Raw genomic sequence first — 20,356 nt, 5'->3', positions numbered from 1 at the left:
TGACAATGGGAGGTGTTTTGAACCCTGTTTACACAAGTGAAAGCTGAAGGAGAGAACTTCCACTGGCAGAGACCAAAGACAAGGAGGTTTTTCTGTTTCACTTGGCAGCCCATCAAAGGTAACGTTTCACCTGTGAGAATGACAGTGCCAGGGGCATGATGAGGTTGGCCTTCCATTCTCCAGCTCAGGACCGCTCTGGGTTTGCTTGGTGTTTATAAAAGCATGGGCTCGTCAGAAAATTTTGTGAAGTTGGGGAATGATCCAGAGTCATGCAGAGCAGATGCCCATGTCAGTACTGTCACCAGGAGCTCATGGCACAGTGCCCATGTTCAGAACCAAACCCTGTGGACTCCTTGGCCATCTATAGATAAAGACAGACCTGCATGTTGGCAAATGCAACATTATATTCAGTTTCACAAGCTCTGGTTTAATTTAATTCCATCACTGCAGAAGCAGAGAGACAGACCTGCGAGAATCCTTTCTTCTTTCTTAGGAGTTGCAGCAACTTGCTTTTCAGATCCACAAATCAGCAGGAAAAAAAATTACTATGACCGACTTTATCACTGATTGTGATCACTTTTAAGTGCAGAGCTGCTGCTCCTTGTTTATAGCTACACAACAAAACAAATTAGTTGCACGTCAAAATAGCTGGAACTTATCTAATATGGTGCAGATAAACCAGCATTTTTTCACCAGAAATTTGAAGACTACAGGCAAAAAAAGTATCTTTATATATACATTGAAAACATTTTTTCTTGAGAAAATATCAGATTTGCTCACATCCTTTGAAGATGAAGCTTTGGATAATTCACTGGCAGTTCAGACAGTGATTCTCTGATTGCAAACATCTTTCTTTAGGCCATGCCTGTACCTTGTACTGCAATAATTCTTTGATGTCAAGTAAAATAATCCGATAGAGAAAATTAAAATATGAAGCATTTTAGTTACAGGAAAGGGAAGAAAAACCTTTATTGATTGGGATGGTGAAATCTGCTCGAAAAAAAGTTGGCAGCAGTTAAAAAGAGATCAACAGCCAAACATTTATATCTCCCAAATGGTTTTGAATATTTTCTTCTCCTGTCCTCCCCTTGAGAACCTGATTCCATCTTGTTATGGTATGCATAGAGACTAAGAGTGAAAGTCAGGAAGTAATGCCAGAGTTAAGTTAATCTTTGTGGACATAGTGGTGATGCATTTTTTTCCCAATACATTAAAATAATTTAGAGCCGGAGTTCTTGTAGTGAAGTAGTTACAAAGATTATTTTGCTGAAGTTGATAATTCCTAGGGCATGTCACACTGCTTTAAAGTGCCCTCTTCACTTGGGAACATGGATCAGCCCTACACGTTCAGGATTGGATTAGGCTCATCCTGCAGCTGCTACTTGCCAAAGTGTGGCTGGGGCAGGTCTGGTCTTCCTAGACGAGATCCCCTGTCCCTCCACCCTCACCCCTGCACACTCCCCCAAGTATCTTGCTCGCCACCTAACTAACCTATCGGCTATCATTGCTAGCTGTGACTTGAACCTGAAATGTGGAGAGCACCATCCTTGTGGCAGCAACAGCAGTTACTTCTCTGGATAACCAGAGGTGTATCTATCTGCACCTTAAATTTTGTTTGGTGCAGTTGTGTGGCTGGATATGGGCGGGAGCCGGGCCAGCACCTGCTGATGCACTAGTGGTCTGTCTTGGGACCGCTGTAGCCAGAGGCAGCCCGGCAGTGCCCACCGCCGCTGCAGCCGCCTGCGCGCTCCCCGGCCGAGGCACCGGCCCCCGGCAGCGCATCCTCGGGGTGCCGGCGCTGTCGCCCGGTCTCTGCTTGCACGGAAAAGCAGGGAAAGTCGCGGAGATGCTCAGCTGCCGAGGCTGGGTGCTCAGGCACCGACAGCAGTGGCGAGGGAGGCGGCCAGGGTGGCTGCAGGACTCGCAGGCGGCTCCGCCGGCGGGGCCGGGGGGACTGCGGCCCCGGGGAAGCCCGGCGGGGGCGGCGGGGCTGCCCGGGCGGAGAGGCAGAGCCGCCGCGGAGCTGCAATTGCCTCGATCTGCCTGCGCGATGTTTCTCATCCAAACCTCGATCACGTAGGATTGCGTAGAGAAGGGCGAGCGGGAGCAGCTGCAATTCTCCCGGAGCCTGGCTCCCGCCCGGCACCGACCCAGCCCGCCCCGCCCGGCCGCCGCGGGGCTGCGGAGCTCCCTGCCGCCTTGGCAGCAGCCGCGAGCGGCGTGGGCGTCCGGGGGGGCTTCCCCGGCCCCTCCTTCCTCTCTCCTCCCCCCGCCCGGGCCGGGCCGGGCCGGAGGATGCGGGCGGGCAGCGGGCGCGGTTCGGCTCCTCCTCGCCCCGCCGCCGTCGGGCGGCACCGCGGAGCATCCTGAGCCCCGCACGGAGCAGCAGCAGTGGCAGCTGCACCCCCCCCGCCCTTCTCCTCCTCCACCTCCTTCCCGCCTCGCATCGCTCCTCCCGCCGCTGTCCCCGCCGCGGCAGCCGGGCCCGGGGCTGCCCCGGTGCCGAGCGCTCGGCGGCCGCCCGGTCGGCCGGACGATGTGGGTTGCTGCCGTCGGGGAGAGCCGGTGCCGGGGCAGAGGCGGCGAGCAGGGCAGGGGAAGCTGCGCCAGCCATGGCGCTGTGAACCCGGGGCGCCGAGCTGCGGCGATGTGAGCCCGCACTCGCGGGCGGGTGCTTCTTTTTTTTTTTTTTTTTTTTTTTTAATTTAATTTTTTTTGCCTTCCCTCTTTTTAATTTGTTTGCTGACCTGCTGCTTTTTTCCGTGGCTGCTTTTTCCTTCCCCTCCCGCCCTCTCTGGGAGCGGAGTGGGGAGGGGGGCAGAGGAGGAAGAGGAGGAGTGCGAACAGAAATGCAGCGCGGCTCTCCCTGAGCCCGGTCGCGGAGCCGCGTCCATGTGCGCGCCCTGCCGCGCAGCGCCTCGGAGCCACCGCCCTGGGGCCGGGGCTGCCCGCGGGCCGGGGGGGCTCTGACTCATCCCACGGCCCCTCGCCGGAGGGCGGCCGGCGGGAGGAAGCGCCGCCGCCTGCGCCCGGGCGGAGCGGAGCGGCACCGCGCCGCAGGGACCCGCGGATCCTCCGCGCCCCCCTATCCTTTGGACACAGCAGTCGCCGGCGGACCTTCGTCAGCGGGGCGGCCGCTCCCGGATCTACGCGGCCGCTGCCAGCCCGGCCGGGGGGTCTCGCCGACGGCCGCCCGCGCCGGGATTTGCGCTTCCCGGGGACAGACCCATGGGCGGCGGGGTCCGGCGGCCAGCCATGGTTGTTTGCCCGGGCGCCCTGCTCCTCCTGGCCGGCTGAGCCCTCCCCGGCGCCGGGACTCGGGGCTGCAGCGCGTTAAGCGGGTCGTCCCCGTGCCCGGTCCCCGCGGGGCGCGGCGGCGGCTCGGCCCCAGCGCGCCCGGGCGGCGCCCCACGGAGCGGCGCGGAGCGGAGCGGGGGGCCCATGAGCGGCGATGGCAGCGGCTATCGCCAGCTCGTTGATCCGGCAGAAGCGGCAGGCGAGGGAGTCCAACAGCGACCGGGTGTCCGCCTCCAAGCGCCGCTCCAGCCCCAGCAAGGACGGGCGCTCCCTATGCGAGAGGCACGTCCTGGGGGTCTTCAGCAAAGTGCGCTTCTGCAGCGGCAGGAAAAGGCCGGTGAGGAGGAGACCGGGTGAGTACGGCGGGCCAGGGCCGTGGGAACCCGCTCCGCGGAGGGGAGCAGCCCCGCACCCGCCGGGATGGCTGCCCCGGGGCGCTTCTGGCACCGCCGGGGACCGGCTGGGGACAAGGCTTGCTCCGCGCTCAACTTTGGTCTGGGTCCTGGCGAATCTTCTCCTCCAGTCTGGCGGGATGGGTGGGCATCGACCTGCCGCCAGCATCCCTCCTCCGCTGTCCAAAGCGTGAGCACAGCGGGTCCTCCGGCAGGAGGGACCCAGCGGCTTCATCTGTGCGAGCTTCTCCCAGAACTGTATTTTTGCACCTCCCTGCAGATAAGTTTTTTAAACGATCTCTTATTTTCTGCATAGTGACAAGGAAATCGATAAACTGAGGATCAATTAAAATTGTGGCCATTTGATAACTAAATCCATCAAGTGCTGCTTCATGAGCAGAGTTCCGTAGGGAATTTCATTAGCTTAGAAAGCTTTCTAGATGGCAGCTGCAGAATGGTTACACCTGATATTGAGCTTGCAAGGATCTAGAAATGCTCTTTAGGGTAATCCTTTCTTCCCATTTTCTTTCCTTTATTCTTTTTTGCATGTATGTGCTCAGACTTGGTTCCTTGTGAAGAACTTCAGCCCTAGTGAACACACTGTTTACTTTTCCACAATGAAGTCCCACAGTTTCAGTTCTGAGCAGTGCTTTGTGCTCTCAGGCGTCCTTTGTAGGTGTGAAAACTCAGTACCTGGCAAGAATAGGCCCTCCATGATTTCTCAGTGGAATTATTTACTTCTTGCTTTATTTTTCTCGCTGCTATAGGTCACCACTAAGGAAAGAAAACAGAGATTGGTTTGAGAAGCTGCTGTGAACATGTAATTTTCTCAGGTGTCCATTTGTATCGTAGTTAAAAAACAGAGATACTTGTTCACTCAGCTCTTCAGGATGTACCATCAAACACTGTAGCCCTCCCATATACATTAATATTGTGCTTGTGGTTCAAAGGGAAAAAAGTTGCCCTTCTTATTTTTCCTACTCAAGTTATGATGAGTGGTGGCTTACTGGACTGTCCTATGTATTAGTTAACCTGTGAACCAAGACCAAAAGATGGCCCTTGCCCAGGAGTGTTGGCATTTTGTCTCAGGAATCACTCTTTGAAGAATCAAGAATAGGAACAGGAGTCACACTGACAAAATAATTTTCTATTCCTTTTTCCTCTCCATCTTACTCTGCCTTTAAATTAGATTCCTTAAGGACCTAAAGGGCTGGGAAGTCTAGACCTGTTACCTAGGTTTTGTTATGCTTTGTCTCATTAAAGTTTGAGTGACTTATGGTAGGGTGTGGTTGGGAGGCTTTGTATTGGTTTTACCCCAGTTCTCCCAGTTGGACAGGTCCAATTCTGCTTCCATGGACTCAGTAAATGCCTGTGAAGAATTGATGAATTTTAAGAATTCCCTCAACTTTCATGATCTTTCATGCTGAGGAAGGTTTTTGATAATTTACAGACCAAAGCGATTTAAGGGAGACTTTTTATTGACTTAGAAGAAGGATCATTGGCGCTCAGTGCTGTAAAAATAGAGCTGTTCAGTCTTTAGAGCTGTCAGTCAATCACTTGTAACCAGTACTGTATTCATTTTATAAAATTAAAGAAGTAGAGGAATTAATTTGCTGTGAAAAAAATCCAAATGTCCTTTCCTAGCCTATGGACTGTGTCTGCTTTAGTTCCCGATATCCATCTTTTAAACAGAGATTTATTTCACTGGTACATCCTATTCCTGATCTTGGGTGTGCTTCTCAGAAGGCAGCTTGACACTGGCATACTGCTACTCAGATTGTTTATTCAGGCAGTGTATTGTGCCCAGATAACTTACACATTCCAGAATCGAGTTTCTGCACAGCAAATGACATGCAAATGAATTGAAAGTAGTTTCAAGAAATATGCATACATTGTGCAGTGACCCACAACCCCAGTGATTATGTCTACTTAATGATATGCTGGCTCAGTAGTTTGCAAGTCAGTGAAAGGAATGAGAGAAACATCCATGTTCAAAAAGGGTACAATCACATTTGGAGATGGTACAATGCTAGGGGATCTCTCTTTACCTTTTTAAACATGACCTTGTTTTATGACTATGAGGAGAATCTGTCAAAAAACTTCAGATTTGAAGAGTGGTTTTCATCTGTAGTACTCAACAAGCTCTAGTAAATGGAGAGGATATTTCCGGTTTTACAGAAGGTGAGACCAAGCATGGAGCACTTACTTGACACAGAGACCTAATTCCTGATGTTCATGCCAGCGTACCATGCTTTGGGTCCCCACTGCCAGTGAGCCCACGATGCAGCAATGGTGGAGCTGTAGCAGCTTGCGCCATTACAGAAATACAACTCCGATGGTGGTTCATGTTCCCTTTGCTCTTTGCTTCTGTAAAGTAACTGTGTGAGCTTACATCAATTGAGTGTTTTTAATATGTGACTCAAACAGCGCTGTAACTAAAATATTCAGTAGAGACGTGGGTGAGCGGAGTTACTTTGCACTGGTTGGCACCTTGTGCTCCACGCTGCAGCCTGGGTGAAGGGAGAGTGACGTACTCCTGCTCTCATACGGGAAGGGAGAATTTGCACCCTGTAGCAGTTAAGTCTTGCTCAGTGGTGGGCATGAGTAGTCACAGGTTTTCACAAGCTATGGGGAATCAGGTCCATTCAGGGATATCTTGTATAATCAAATCTATCAGCTCCTAGGGAAAAGCTGAGTGCAGAAACGTCTCATTTGTTGGTTGCAGTAGGGACCATGTTGTAAACTGAGAACTAGTTCTGTCTGTCTTTTCAATGGGCAAAGACAGCTGTCTCACATACACGCTTTGTGTTCTTTTATAGCTCTTGCATGTGTTTGGTTCCAAGATGACTTATCAGTTTAAGATAGGCCAAATAAGGACACTGAGTGCTGTGGACTAAACTGAACATTTGGGCACATGGGCTTAATCCCATTATTGTGAGTTAATACAGGTCATTGGCTGCAATTGTGCATCTATAAATTATATATTTTTCTCTGACCATAGTGACTTAATAAAGGATTCAAAAGAAATTACGGTATGGGATGGCTTGTTGGTACAGGTTCAAGACTTGGATTTTTCCTCAGAGACTGGTAAGTCCAAGAGCTGAATTCAGAAGACTTGACAAGCAGCTCTCTTCACATCACTTCTCTGCCAACAAATAGTTGAACCAAATAGTTTCATCCCCTTTGTGGCTGAATTAAAGCATCCAGGCATGTCCCTTCTTCAGCTGTTTTGTAACAGTCTGCAAAGCCTGGGCTGGAGGGTCCAGCTTGTTTGTGAAAGCTGTTGCTGATGCTTCACTGATCATCTTCTCAGGCAGAGCTCACCCCAGAGAGCTGGGGTGGAGGTGGCCTTCCATTATGCCATGGCCACTGAATGGCAAAGCTGAGGAGTTTGGTAGCCTTGCACAAGGGGAAACAGGCTGGAGTATCTGGGGGGGTTGGTGGAAATTTTATCTGAGTGAAGCCCACTGAAAGGTTGTTGTTACTTGGGCAGATGCAGTAGCATCGTCTCCATCCCTTCAGATGTTGCTTCTGTAGATGAGTTTCCAGCTGAGAATGCAGAGCTCAGTCTCAAACAGGTTTTTTCACCCTAGGAAAAAGAAAAAAAAATGTGTTATTTTTATTCCTTTTTTTTCCCCCTTGTCTGATATATATTTTGTGCTCCTCCAGGGAAAGGATGCTTTTCCTTAAGGAGAGCTAAGGGCTTCTTCCAAAGTGAAGGAAATGACTTGCACATAGCAAAAAAGCAATAACTAAAACCATGTTTTCCCTTTGTGGTATTTCTCATTTTGAATAATAAATAGAGATTTGGAACTTAAAATATATGGACATAGATATTTTTGCAGCAGTATAAGTAAAATATAAAAGCAACTTTAGCTGAAGGACATAGAAGGACTTTGTTCATTTGGAGATTCATTTAAAATATTTGAGAAGTCTGTCATCTCTGCAAGCTGTTAAATTCCCTGAGTTAAATCCTGAAGTCCTTTCTGTTTTCATTCAGGGTGAAAATGATGATTGAAGCTCAGGGTAAAAACCACCTTTTTAGCTTCCTGTTAAATTTGTTGTAGTCCTTCCCTGCTTTTGTGGAGTGGTGCATCTCAGAACAGCTGTAATATCTGCCCAACCTGTGGAATTTGGCCTCTCTGTTGCTAGAGTCTGAATGCTGGCTACATTTTCCAGTGCATAGATGCTCCCTGCAGTAGGATTCCAGCTGGTTCCCAGCACTTTTCTACAGCATGTTCGTGCATGTCTGGGTGTATGCCCAGCCAAGGGTGGTCCATCACATTCTTCTGCCTGCTCCTCTGCAGAATTTAGTGCTGTGTCTCGTATCTAAGAAGTGGCCGACGGGAATGGAAATGGCTGGAAATCATGGCATTGCCTGGCCAGCAAGAGGTCATAGAAATGCCAGCTGAGGGCATAGATGCCAAGTTGCCGCCAAACATGAGCCAAGATAACACCAAGGGGAAGGGCACAGCCTTCAGGGCGTGCATCCTCCTTGTTTGGGGCAGTCTGTCGTCACTGAGTTCTGATCTGCTGTTGGTGCTGAAAGCTCCTTCTGTACCCGCGGGTGCTAATGAATGCCAAAATAATCGGGAGGGAGGAATAGGCTCCCTCCTGCTTGTGACAGCTCAGCAGATGGGGTTTATTTTATCAAATTGATCCCTGGGGGTGGTATCGCACACGTTCGTGACTTGCAGATGTGGTGACTGTCATGGTGCGTGGCTGTGCTCGGTTCCTGGGGGGGTTCAGATAGCAACCCTGAGCTGTCCGTCTCTAAAATCTGGGAAAGAGCTGCTTTCTTCATAGCAGGAAAAGTCAGCTGCCAGCCTGCTTCAAACACAGCTTATGGGTGAGCATGTCAGTCAGTAAGATGCTTCGTACTAGTACTGAGTATGGTTGATGCCAAGAAAATCCATGGAAGTCATCCAAGCTCTGAGAAGGATGGATATCTTCTGTCCCCATGGCCTCAGGGGTAGCTGTGCTTGTGGGAGCAGTGAAAATCATTAGCCAGCAGAGGAGGTTCACCATTAGAGCAATACAAATGATTGATTTCTCCATCACCAGCCAAATGGAAAAGTCAGGGCAAAAAGAGGTTTGAGAGTGATTATTTTCCCTCCCCATAAAAGATCCATATAAATCAGTTTATCATTGATACGACTGGGGTTTTTTTTGGGGGGGGAAGAGGTGCAATTTCATTTGGAGGATTTTTATACATGTATTTTTTTTAACTTTTGAGTATACTTCTAAATGAAATACTATTTTGAAATATAAAGCCAAAAGCTTGAGTTCCAAAAAATACCAAAATAAACACAAGATTTTCTTCCCTCCTTCCTTGCTTTGCTCAGTTCAGCATGAATTTAGAAGAATTTCAGTAGACCAGGTACCGCATATTTTAACAAATAAGATAGCTATTGCCAAAACAAATCATCAGCTTGACTTGGGCAGTGTGGAGAACAGAGCTGCCAGAGAGCTGAAGAGGCTGTTTGAGAGACAAACAGAACCATGAGCCTCACTATGGTGGGGAGCAAGTGCAAACGCTCTTGGGCTTATCTGCTTTTCTTCTTTCACCTCTCCAAATGGGCGTACCACGGACTGCCAGCTAGCACAGTGGCCAGGTAGGCGTTTGTTTCATTTCTCTGGCATTTGTTCCATTTGATCCATCGTTCTGAACAGTCATGTGCACATTATTTTGGGGATTTTTCCACTCCCGCACAGTTGAAACCAAGCTGTGACTTGTTGTTATTATTAAAATCAAAGCAAGAATTTTATCATGCAAAACATGCAAGAGAATGACATTCCTTTCATGTTTGCAAGCTCCATGGCTTGGCAGAAGGTGACCAAGAGCACAGAAGAGAACAGATCAGAGAAAGCAGCTCCAAAGTACTAGCCTTTGAATAAAGAATTAACTTTAAATACATATACATTTCCATATGCTCCATGTACTGTTGTAGTGCCATTGCCATGGCTGCATTATTGTTGTACCTTAATCTTGGAAATCTCTTGAGAAGTGACCTGTACTGAAATTATCTACTCTCTCCTGGGCTGCACACAACCCAGTCTATCAGGGAATGGTACCTTCCTACTCTGTTCTCCTGTTTAATAAGTGGTTCATCTCTATTCCCTGGCTAACATTATTCTTCATATTAATGTGCTAGCCTTTCTGAGCATGGAGTAAACTACTACATCTATTGTTTTACCTTTGCCCTATTCTGACATGTGGTAGAATCTCAAAATAACTCGGCCTTTCCAGAGCCTGGTTTTACTTTGCATCTCTATTAAAAGCTGTAGTAGAGCTATGGACACACTTTGTGCCCCTCGTCCAGCAAACACTGCTTGCAGGGACTCCTGGAATAAATTATTTTTAAAGGAGGGTTTGTGCTTTGCGGGAGTCAGTGCAGACTGAATTTGTGCAGCATGGTCACAGGGCTGTAGGGCTCCAGCTTCTTAACAGTACTGTCTGAAAATAGCAGCTACAACACATTTTTAAATGGTAAAGCAGAAGGCAGCTTTCTAGAGAGCTGTGGAACATGACTGTGGGATTCACTGTTCAGGGAGACCAGTCACTCCGGCTTTTCCAGCCCCCACGCTGCAGCTTAGACAAATAACTGTGTGCTTGTGCCAAGCACTGGATTGGGGCTCTCTGAAACCCTGATGGAGCTTATGTAGTTGCTGAGAAAATTCATCTAGATGCATTGTGGCACCTGCCAAACACCTCTGCTCTCCTGTGCTCATTCCAGGCTAAAGGTGACAGAGGGACAAAGCCATGAGCTTGGAGGCAGAATAGTGGTCTGAGCCCTGAGCCCTTCTCATCCTTGGGGATGAGCTGTTGGCTGGTTGCTGGCATGATGGGGAAGGCTGGCTCCATGCAGTGCCTCCAGGCATTTCTGTTTTCTGCCCTTTCCCCGTGGAATGGGCTGTGGTGTGAGATGAAGGTTAGTGTTGGAAGTGGCATCATCACAGAATGGGTCTTTGCAGCTCTGTTGCTGCATCTGCTCTGTGAATTTGTCATGGGGAGGTGACTGCGCTGCTGTCCCGGGGGTCCTGCTGAGGAGATGCTGTTTGGGGTTGTGCTACTCCAGGCAGAGCTCTTGAAATTTTATGTGGGAGGAAGGGGGAATTTTGTCCAGTCCAGTCTAACTTGCGTCAGTGCCTCTTCCTCCTTCAGTGTTAGCAAGCACAAAGATGAGCTCTGTTTTGGATGGTGCTTGGCACCACCATGTTCGCAAAGAGAAACCCTCAGCTGGGGACCTGTGGCACTTCACTGGCTGGAAGGTGGGCAGCTGTGGTGAAAGGAAGGGAGCAGTTATGCTGCCACCTGCCCACACTCCCCGTCTTCCTTCCTGGGGCTTTTTCAGTGTGATAGTTCACGTTTGGAGTGCGTGACTTCATTGATAAATGTCAGAAGATAGCTGGTTGCCTCCAGTGGTGGAGGCTGTATTGGAGGATGAAGAAGCAGAGCTAGATAGAGCCACTGCGGTGATGGAGGGCACAGAGCTTCTCCTACATCACGCAGCGGCATCCACGGAATGCTCTATGCAGAGCGCTCCCCCGTGGCACTCCTGTCTCACCTTCTCTCCCGCAGCGTGTTACATCCAGTGGACAGCTACATGCTGTGAACTGGTAAAATATGCACAGAGAGGCAATGTAATTCTGTTACTTTGTTTCTCTTTCCGAGCCGAAACCTGACTGCAGTTAAGATAAGCACCCCTCCATCCCTCCCACCCACCTCCGCGAAGTGTGCGTTTCTTGAAATATTTAAGGATTTTGGATTGAAATGAAGGAAGAAAAGAGTCAGGTCTTGGGGGTTAATAGAACACACTCACTTAATTGATATTTATCTAGAATAGCACAGTTGGCCATCCCCTCCCCTTGCTGGCTGCACAGATAGTTTTTTGCTCAGTAGTTGCCACCCATGTTGCACAAGCTGCCAAATAAATACATTTCATTCAGGCCCCGAAGCAAAACTGTTTGAAAAACGTCAAGTGGATGGGACTGCTGCAAGGGAAGCCAGGCTGCAAAAAGCCAGTTCATATGTTCCAGAAAATGGAAAAGCTGTAAAAATTAAGAAAAAATACACTGATTTTGGCTTCTGGGGCCCAGCATAGGGTTGGTGTGCTGAAGGATGCTCCCTGGGGACTTGGGAGCCGCTGGGCTGCAGGAGATGCAAGGATCACAGGCTGGCAGGTGAGGGGGTTGGACCATCCACCTGCTTCCTAGCTGGTGCTTTCCCTGGCATAGCTCCTGTAACCGGAGCCGGTGTGAATTGCTGGCAGCCTCCGGTATCGATTTGCAGCCGTTTGCGCGGTCATTCCCTGGTGATCGACACCACTCTCTTGTGGGGATTTTCTGTGGCTAAAAAGGCTGGCAGAGCGTGCAGTTATAACCAGCAGTTCTCTGCTGGCTTTTTATAGTGTAGTGTGATGCTCATCAGTACAGGCTCAGCCTGCTGGCTGAGCATCATTATTTAAACATTTCTAAACATTTGTTTTGTCTATTACTTTATGCCACTCCTACATTCTTCGCTTCCTTAAACATTTCTTCTTCTATTTTTCTTTCTGTTTCTTCAAAAATACAGCTGTGCTTTCCATTACATAAATTTTAGGTTTCAGAGGTAAAGCCCAATAGCGGCTCCTGAACAATTAGAAACCACCAGGTGAAGTTTGAGAGCTCCTTCTCTCTGAGCCCTTCTGGGCAGCTGGAGGAGCAGGAGCTCTGTTCGGAGACCTGTTGGAGAGGCAGATTTTCTGTTTTCACTCCATCTACACTGTGTCATCCTCAGCACACGCATTCCTGGAGAGGGAGCTCACTGTTTGCAGCTCTCTCCCAAGACAGCAGTCAGGAGAGACTGCCTGCATTGCTGGAGTCCTCCGGGCTGCCTGACATCAGAAATGAGGTGTTTGTGCTGAGAGATGAACAAGAAAACATCAGCGTTATTTAAAACAGAGCTTTAGATGGCATGAAGTGGGTGATGACTTTCTCACACTGTGAGTGTTTTCGTTAGTTTGAAGGAAACCTTTGGCTCTGGTGGAAAATTAAAATAATTATGCAGATAAAGAAAGGTGTATTTTCACAAAGCAGAAGGAAAGAACTTTGAGTCACATGGTGGGTTTTGGCCATTTTTAGCATGTTCTTGCCTCTTGAAGTGTAATGTTGTTTCAGTCCAGAGCGGCACAAGCAGCACATTTTCTTTATGCATTTGGGTGTTGTGTAAGATTTGTTAAAATTTAGTAACATCATAATTTTCGGTCAAAAATGCTTGCAAACTGCTACAGAAATGCTTAAGCTGCATAAGTGCAGTGAACAAAAAAATTCTTGTAATACAACCAAACTTATTCAAGCTTTAATTTTTCCACATCACGGACTCATTACCTGGTTAATAAAGGGGTTTCAGATGCTCATCCCTTTGGAAAATGCTGCAAGATTGCATGAGGAATACTGTACCAAAAAAGGGTGTTACTGCTTGGTATTATAGAAAGTTTGCAGAGTGACACTGGCAACCAAATTTTACCCTGAGCTGCCATCCAGTGATTACCCAGGGCACTTCTGTGACCTGGTGTTGGTAGGACCAGGTACCCTCCCCAAGACCGATAGCATCTGAAGTGATTAATTTCTGCTCAGTACTTGCTGATAGTATGTTCTGTCCATTTTTTCTTTTAATGAATTTACTTTTCTAGGCATTCAGAGGGGGGTGGAAGATTGATATAGTTGTTTCCGTAGTGTGTTTTTTTTGTGTGAGGGACTTCTCGGCATTTCTGCAGTATTTCAGGCCCGTTGGATTGATGGGGGAAGTGGAGAGATTTAGTGTCTGAGAACAGCATAAATCACAGCACTGTGGCAGGCATGAACAGCAGGGATGGTGTCTGCCCTGCTCATCTGAGGACTGACAGTGATCTGGTGCCTTGCATGGGGCACTTCAAGGTGAGTGGAGCTGGGGACTCTGTCATGGAGTCCTTCAAAAACTGGAGGTGCAGAAGTGTGATAACGCCACCAAGTCGTGGTCATCCAGCAGCAAGGCTGAAAGGGAGCCCCCGTGTTGACTAGTCCAACCTCAGTCCTACACTGACTCCAGATGTGCATTCCCCAGAAGGATGTTTTTAAACTTGTTTTTTTATATCCTCCCACGGAGCAAATTCTAGGTAGAAAGAATGTCCTAATATCCAAACAAAATCTTTGTAGGAAACCAGGAAGAAATCTGCTTAACCGATTGTGAAGAAGTTTTATGTTGCATGTTGGAGTCAAGAAAACAAAACAGTCTTTCTAACTGTACACATAGCAAAGTGCTGCCACAACATTCCCCAGGATTTCTGACCCACCTGGGGGGTGGGTGTCTGATGTGTCTGGGTGACGTGAGACTCTGTAGGAAACCCTCTCTCTGGGGAACTGCAGTGTGAGAGGTGCTGCAAGCACGGCAAGAGGGCAGAGCTGGTTTTCAGTTTCTCCCTCCTGTCAGCTCCAGGCAGCCAAGCCCAGCAAGCAGCTTCTCCAGACATCCTATGAGCCTTCCTTTCCACCTCCCTTGGGATCATGGAATTGTGGCCCCTTTTTCTGTGGTATGAGCTTTGGGCTCAATCCTCCCTCAACCCAAAAGCTCTGCAGTGTGGGTGTTCCTGTTTGTTAAATCTTTGTGCAGCTCTTGAGCTCTCATTGCTGGCGTGGGGAAGGTCTAGATTTTACTCCTGACATTTCCCCTTTGTGTTTTATTGGGAGCTGGCACAGCCCAGGGGGGCCAGGGAGAAGCCTCCGTGAAGGGGCATATGGTTGGTTCACGGAGACACGTCTGTACCCAAATGAAATGTGCTTGGTGACTGTGGGCTCACACATAATATTTATGCTATCCTCTGTTTCGCTCTCGGTGAATATGCTGTAATTTTGGCTAATTACACAATATGTCAGGAATAATTGCAGGGTGTTCCTCAAAATAAGTAATACATCTTGTATGCTCTGCTATCCATACTTATGAGCAAGCTTTAACCTTCAGTAGCCAAGGCATTGACTGTGATGGAAAATGACAGCTTAGGAGCTGTAGCTACAACTTCTTTTCCATTAAATTTCTAATTTTTTAATTCCTTTACCTGAAAAAGCTCACCCTGTATAATTTTCTGGAACAGCCCTACATCTTTCCTTTATGCCTTTTGTTCTTGCCTGGCTTTGGTTTTCTTAACAGAGCTCAAGTCAATGCAGGTGTAGAAAATTGCTCTTGAAAGGAAATGTTTTGAAATTTTGTCTACTGCTAAAACACACTGGATCAACAGAGCAACACAAACCACATCCTAGGGGAGGCAAAGACAAACCCAGGAGTTTACCTGTATGAAGAATTGATTTTTTTTTTTTTTTTTTTTTAGTTCTCTGGTCAAATAAAAGAAGTTTCTGGGGAGGATTCAGATCCAATTATATATTTCATTGTACATAAAATGAAATTTTGGATTTCATCTCTGACTCTTAACATTTTTTTTCTCATTAAAATTCCAAACAAAATGTTGTGTTGAAAGAAAACAAGAAAACTTGTACTCTTTTCAGATCTCCCTCTTTCTCTCTGTTACTGAAATGGAGTTTGTGTATAGCTTTAGCTACTCTTACTCCTGACTTTTCATCAAAATATTTATCTAGACAGCTTCACCCAGAGGTAGTCAGCAATTTTGTGCCAAAATACCTGGTAGCAGTTAGGCCATCAATTCTCATCCGCTTGCCATCCCACTGTTTCACCTGCAGTGGCCTTCATGTTTGGCCCTGCAGTGCTGGTGATGTCTGTCTTGCCCTTGGCTTTTGTGCAGAGTGAGTAGCTCATGTCACATACATTAGTTTGGCATTTGCCTTCTAGGAAAACTCATCCAAGACTTTGTACCTCTTTATCCTTAAGCCTTGGAACTTAGATGGCTGTCACATGGGATCCAGATCTTGGAGAGTGAGTGAGCTGCAAGGTGACTTCCCTAAGTTCTGACATCCATAGGCACCTAGGAAAGGGGTAGTCTGGAGAGACATATAGCAGTGATGCCGTGTTGCAACCCCAGTTTTCAATGCTTTTATGATTCCTTCCTCTGTCCTTCATCTCTGACTTGTATTAACATCTGTGTAAAGCTGATTCCCTGGATATGGGAGGGGCCTGCAGAAGTGCCAGTGCCATGCAACCACATCCTTTCCACCTACTCTACAAGTGAGAAATAAGACTTCCCTGGAGGGACTCGTCTTTGTAAGAGCAAAGCAGGCATAGTGGAGGGGTGCAGGCAGGCAGCTGTGCTCCATGCTGGAGAGCTAATTACTATTCCTCCTTGCAGGCACCAGCACAGGAAAGGAAATCACTTCTCTGGATGCTCTTTTTGCCTACAAGGTGCCATTCTGCTCTAGTGACTCACTGATGGTGACAGGAGGCAATTGCTTTGATGGGTGCTGTCATCGGCTTGAGCCCATCATCCCTCTGAGTTAGGGAAATGTCATTTTTGGAAGCGTGTCCTTCAAATGCAGAAGCTGTCCCTGCCAGCACAGCCTGTTATTTCATGTAATGCATCCGGGAAACACCAGTTGTTTCTCTGTAGTTTTTAGACCTGGGTGGAGATTTGCACTTGAGATGAGTAAATAGATGAGTATTCTCTGCAGCCCTATTGTCCCAGAGTCATTTTCTTCTCCAGATAAATGCTGTGTAACTGGAGGGTGACACTAACCCTGTAATAATGTTAAACTGAAGCTGGGTATGGGCTTCATTCTGCATCATTGGGAAAGGAGCTGGGGTCAACTGTTTGGTGCCCCTGGAGTCACAGACCTCATGAGCAAATCTTAGCATCAGTCAGTCTGTTTACATCTCTCCATCCTACTCACAGGCTGGGTGACATATCAAGCCGAATGGCTGTATATAAACTGAAGGGGTTCATGGCAGCTTTACAGGGTGGGGTTGGATGCCTGGCTTTTCTACAGAGCCTCCCTAATACTTGGGCAGCCGCTGTTGCCCAGTGTGACCTGACCTCTGTGCAGGCAGCATGAGGGGACATCTAAATAAATGCAAATGCTCACCTATGTCACTTACCTCCCTTGGCTCTGCAGTTCATTTGCCCTCTCACTGCCTGTTATTAAGGATGGTACAGGTGGCATTGCCCAGTCCATCCTGGCAGAGTGTGTCCTTCAGCTCCAAACAATTTTACTGAGTTTAGCCACAGAAACTATGGAAGGCAGTGTGGGGCTGGGAAACAAGCGCCTTGCCTCCGCCTGTGCACTTTTGTGCACTCGGTGACTCCTGTGGGAGCTGAAAATGCTCAGCATTTTGCAGCAGGATTTCCCACCTCTGCACCCAAGTGACACTGTTGAAAGTCCTCAAGGATCCCTGCATGTGGCTCAGGATGCTTCGACCTGCTCTGTGCGTGACTCACTGCAGGTGCAGCCACAGCCAGCCACGTACAGCGTCTGCTGAAGACTTACAGTCTAGTGTGGTCATTGCTTGGGAGAGTTGGGCAAGATGCTTGGCCAGGGAAACACACCCCTGGTCTTTAAGGGCAGCAGCTCCTGTCACAGCTGCAAGTGTTGTTCCTGAGCTTCCCAGTTTGGATGGATTCAGTGAATCCTTGCAGCGAGTTGAGCTATTAAACTTACGCCAACAGTGATGCATTTAATTTGAGACAGCCACTTACTTCATCTTAACTCCAAACACCCTGGAGAACTTAGCTCCTGGCTGGTAAAAAACCTCCAGCATTTGTCTCCCTCAGCTTTTCATCCCTGAGTTCTGTGCTGATGCCTGTCACCATAGTTATCTGCATGGAGCTCGCTGATGCATTTTTGTGCTGATTTATTACAAGTCTTCATTAATACTGTACTTCCAAAGGAGGGATTTCAGTGCCCTTCTCTGTCTGCATGTATTTGCAGTATTTGGCTTATCAAGTATTCTGGAACCCATCCTTTTCAGGGGAGGGGAACTGCGGTTTCTGCAGTGGCACTTTAAATGTGGAGTTAATCTAAGTAAATTAGGAGCAGTTTATGCTCTGACTTGCATGCTGGGTTTGGTGTGCTAAGGATTTGAGTGCTGGTTGGGTGAGTCATAAATCAACCTCCCATTATGACAGCTGCAGCCTGAATGGGGGAAAATAAGAATAATGGAATGTGTAAATTCCAGGCTAAAATGTTTAATTGCAATAAACAAATGTTTGAAGAACGTTTAGGTGAAATATACTCCTGAGATGTATTACAGTTCCCGTGTTTGCAGTCACATCCTCAGCAAAACTGTTGCACAGGCACAGAAGGTAGTCAGCAGCATGCTGAGCCATGGTTCAGATGAGGGCTGGAGATGCTTTCTCCCTTGCCAGACCAATGTCCTTAGCAGGTACCAGAGGGACTGTTTTTGCAGCCTGCTGCTGGCATCTCTGACAGCCTTGCAGTGCTAAGACCCGGCAGAGGTGTTGATCTGCAGTAAAAGAGAGCTGACAAATGGACGGGTCCCCTGTTGAAATCCCACAGTAAGTACCTTCCTTGTACCTTATTGCAGGTTGCTGAATAGAAAATGGCTGCTTCTCGTCTGAGCTAGCAGAGACTTCTCGTGTGTGACAGCACATTGTGTGGGTAACCCCAGGAGCTTCAGAGTTTATAACATAACCCACACAGAGTACTGCTGGCACCCAGCACAGTAACTTTTGGAGTGGATTTCTGCACCAGCAACCTGAGGTGGAGGCTTGCCTGCCAACCAGAGCATCAGAGGGAGTTGCAGGAGTCCTTGGAGCCAGTGGCTCAAATCCCTGAAAGATCACTAAGCCCTTCATCTTTTTTAAGAGATCATTGAAAAGTGGCCCCTCTGGGATCCCTGCCATTGACTTGGAGAGTTCAGATTAAGGTGACTTCTATGAGTAGGGTCTTGTTGAGTCCCTCTAGGTTTTCCAGCCCAAGACAAAGGGGGGAATGGCTTTCTGCAGCCTCAGGTCCTCGTATTGCCATAATAAGGAGCGTTCTGTGAATTACAAGAATCGAGGCTGTGGCAGACTGCCTTCCATAGTGGAGTTGCAGCTGGAAGTCAGTGCTGTGCCCTATTCTTTGGGCTTCCAGAGCTCAGGGTTTGGATCAGATTGAGCTACCCTACAGCAGTGATAAGAGTGTAGGGTTTCTGTCTCGGGTTTGTACCACTACTTTGCTGATGGGAATAAGCAAGAGTTAGTGCCCTCACTGGGGGTTTGCTAAATGCTGCATAACCTCATAACTCCTCTCTGCATTAAGGGGAGTTGTTCTGCTTGCGTGTTCTCCATTTTCCACTTAAGGGGGTGAGTTCCTTATTTGCCTTAAGTAGGAGAACTAAAAGAAAAGGTCATTAAAGAGCCAGTGATATTTCTGTCAATGCTCTTGCTGTTTTCCTCATAGCACACAGCAAATACCTTAAGCAATGCTTGCAGTTTGCGGGTGAGGGATGTGACTCTGCAGAGCAGCTGATTTGGACATGATTCCCTGGCCTTTAGTGAGTGTGTCCCTGGAGATCAAACAAAAGTACGTGTGAGCACCCTGCAACTATCATGTCCTTGGCAAGCCCCAGGAGAGGGACAATCACTGTGTAGCTGCACAGTAAGGGAGGAAACACGGCAGAGCTCATGATGAACTGAGATGACTTTAAGGCTCAGTGACAGAACAGCTGAAGTGAATAATGGCAGCATCACATTACCATTTAAGTAGAGGCAAGAAGATTAGCAGTCAGATCATGATTTAGTTAGCCTCAGCTGTGTCAAAGGGCTCAGAAAGTTAAAAGCAGGACAGGCAAAAGTGGTGAATTTGGCCCGTGGAAAAGGAAGCAAGCGGGATGCCCTTCAGAGGATGTGCAGCGAGTTGCTCTAAGAAGGATCATTAGGTGAGAACTGTGCCCTCACCATAGGGAAAGCGCCCAGTCTGGCAGATGCTGCAGACTAGGAAGAGAGTCATGGCTTAGCTTTTGTTCTGTGTTACTGTTACTGGTCTGTTCTGCACTGTGACTGTGTCCCTTGTGGATGGTTCCTGGGCATGATCTTCCCTTGCGTCTTCTGGAATCACCACATTTGAAGGATTTGAGCTTACTGCATCTACAAAAGGAGAGGATCCACTGAGTTTTCTCCAGCACTCCCCAGCCCTCAACAGCTGTGTATGAGTGACCAGAACAGGCTCTTTAAATTAAGCATCCTAAAGTATAGCAGTATTGCTTATAAAATCGGGGTAAAAATGTCTCTTTGCCTATTGCATGGGAAACCTAGCATAGAGTCTGCACTGGGAGTACAAACTGCATGGAAATCTCTTCTGTTTAGTCAGTACTTTGGGATCAAGGCAGCAATAAATCTTTCTTAAATCCATTCTGAAGTATTTGACTTTGTGTTTTGGGAAATACTAAGTTTTTGTTGAAATCTTGTCCACATTAGTTTAGTTCCATTTCTGCAGGGAAAGTGCTCCTACAGTAAAATAGACGTGTGTACAGAGGAGCCTGAGTGGGAGGAATAGGTTTATCCCAAGTGTATTATGCAGTATTGCTCCTTTAAAAGGAAGAGGATTTGAGTCCCCCTTGCCACACAGGGTTGAGGTTAGAGGGTAGGTTTAAGGTTGATTTGTGGTAAATTCTGTGAATTATAGAACAAAAATGCTCATGGAAGAGTTTTTGCTTATCTGTGCTGCATTTTTTTCTTCATTTTTTTTATGATTTGCTTCTTTCTCTTATTGATTATAGCCTGGAGCAGTATCATTGAGGGAAGTTT

The 20,356-nt window shown here is 47.8% G+C and overlaps 1 protein-coding gene across 6 annotated transcripts in view; it reads left to right on the top strand.

Annotated features, from left to right (window-relative positions):
• FGF12 (fibroblast growth factor 12) overlaps window positions 1–20,356 on the top strand; it is a 224,307-nt gene that overhangs the window by 120,888 nt on the left and 83,063 nt on the right. Inside the window, exon 1 of one of the 6 annotated variants that reach the window (XM_032697749.1) lies at window positions 2,742–3,650. The exons of 4 other annotated variants lie outside the window; for them this stretch is intronic. In XM_032697749.1, coding sequence (XP_032553640.1) covers window positions 3,452–3,650 — 199 coding nt within the window. In that variant the 5' untranslated portion in view covers window positions 2,742–3,451. Of the gene's footprint in view, window positions 1–2,741; window positions 3,651–20,356 lie in introns of those variants that run through there. One more of the 6 variants, XM_032697747.1, reaches the window with a different exon arrangement.

The sequence above is a fragment of the Chiroxiphia lanceolata genome, chromosome 10, assembly GCF_009829145.1.
Source record: "Chiroxiphia lanceolata isolate bChiLan1 chromosome 10, bChiLan1.pri, whole genome shotgun sequence".
In the NCBI taxonomy this organism is placed as follows: domain Eukaryota; kingdom Metazoa; phylum Chordata; class Aves; order Passeriformes; family Pipridae; genus Chiroxiphia; species Chiroxiphia lanceolata.
This window is presented reverse-complemented; position numbering and strand designations above follow the sequence as displayed.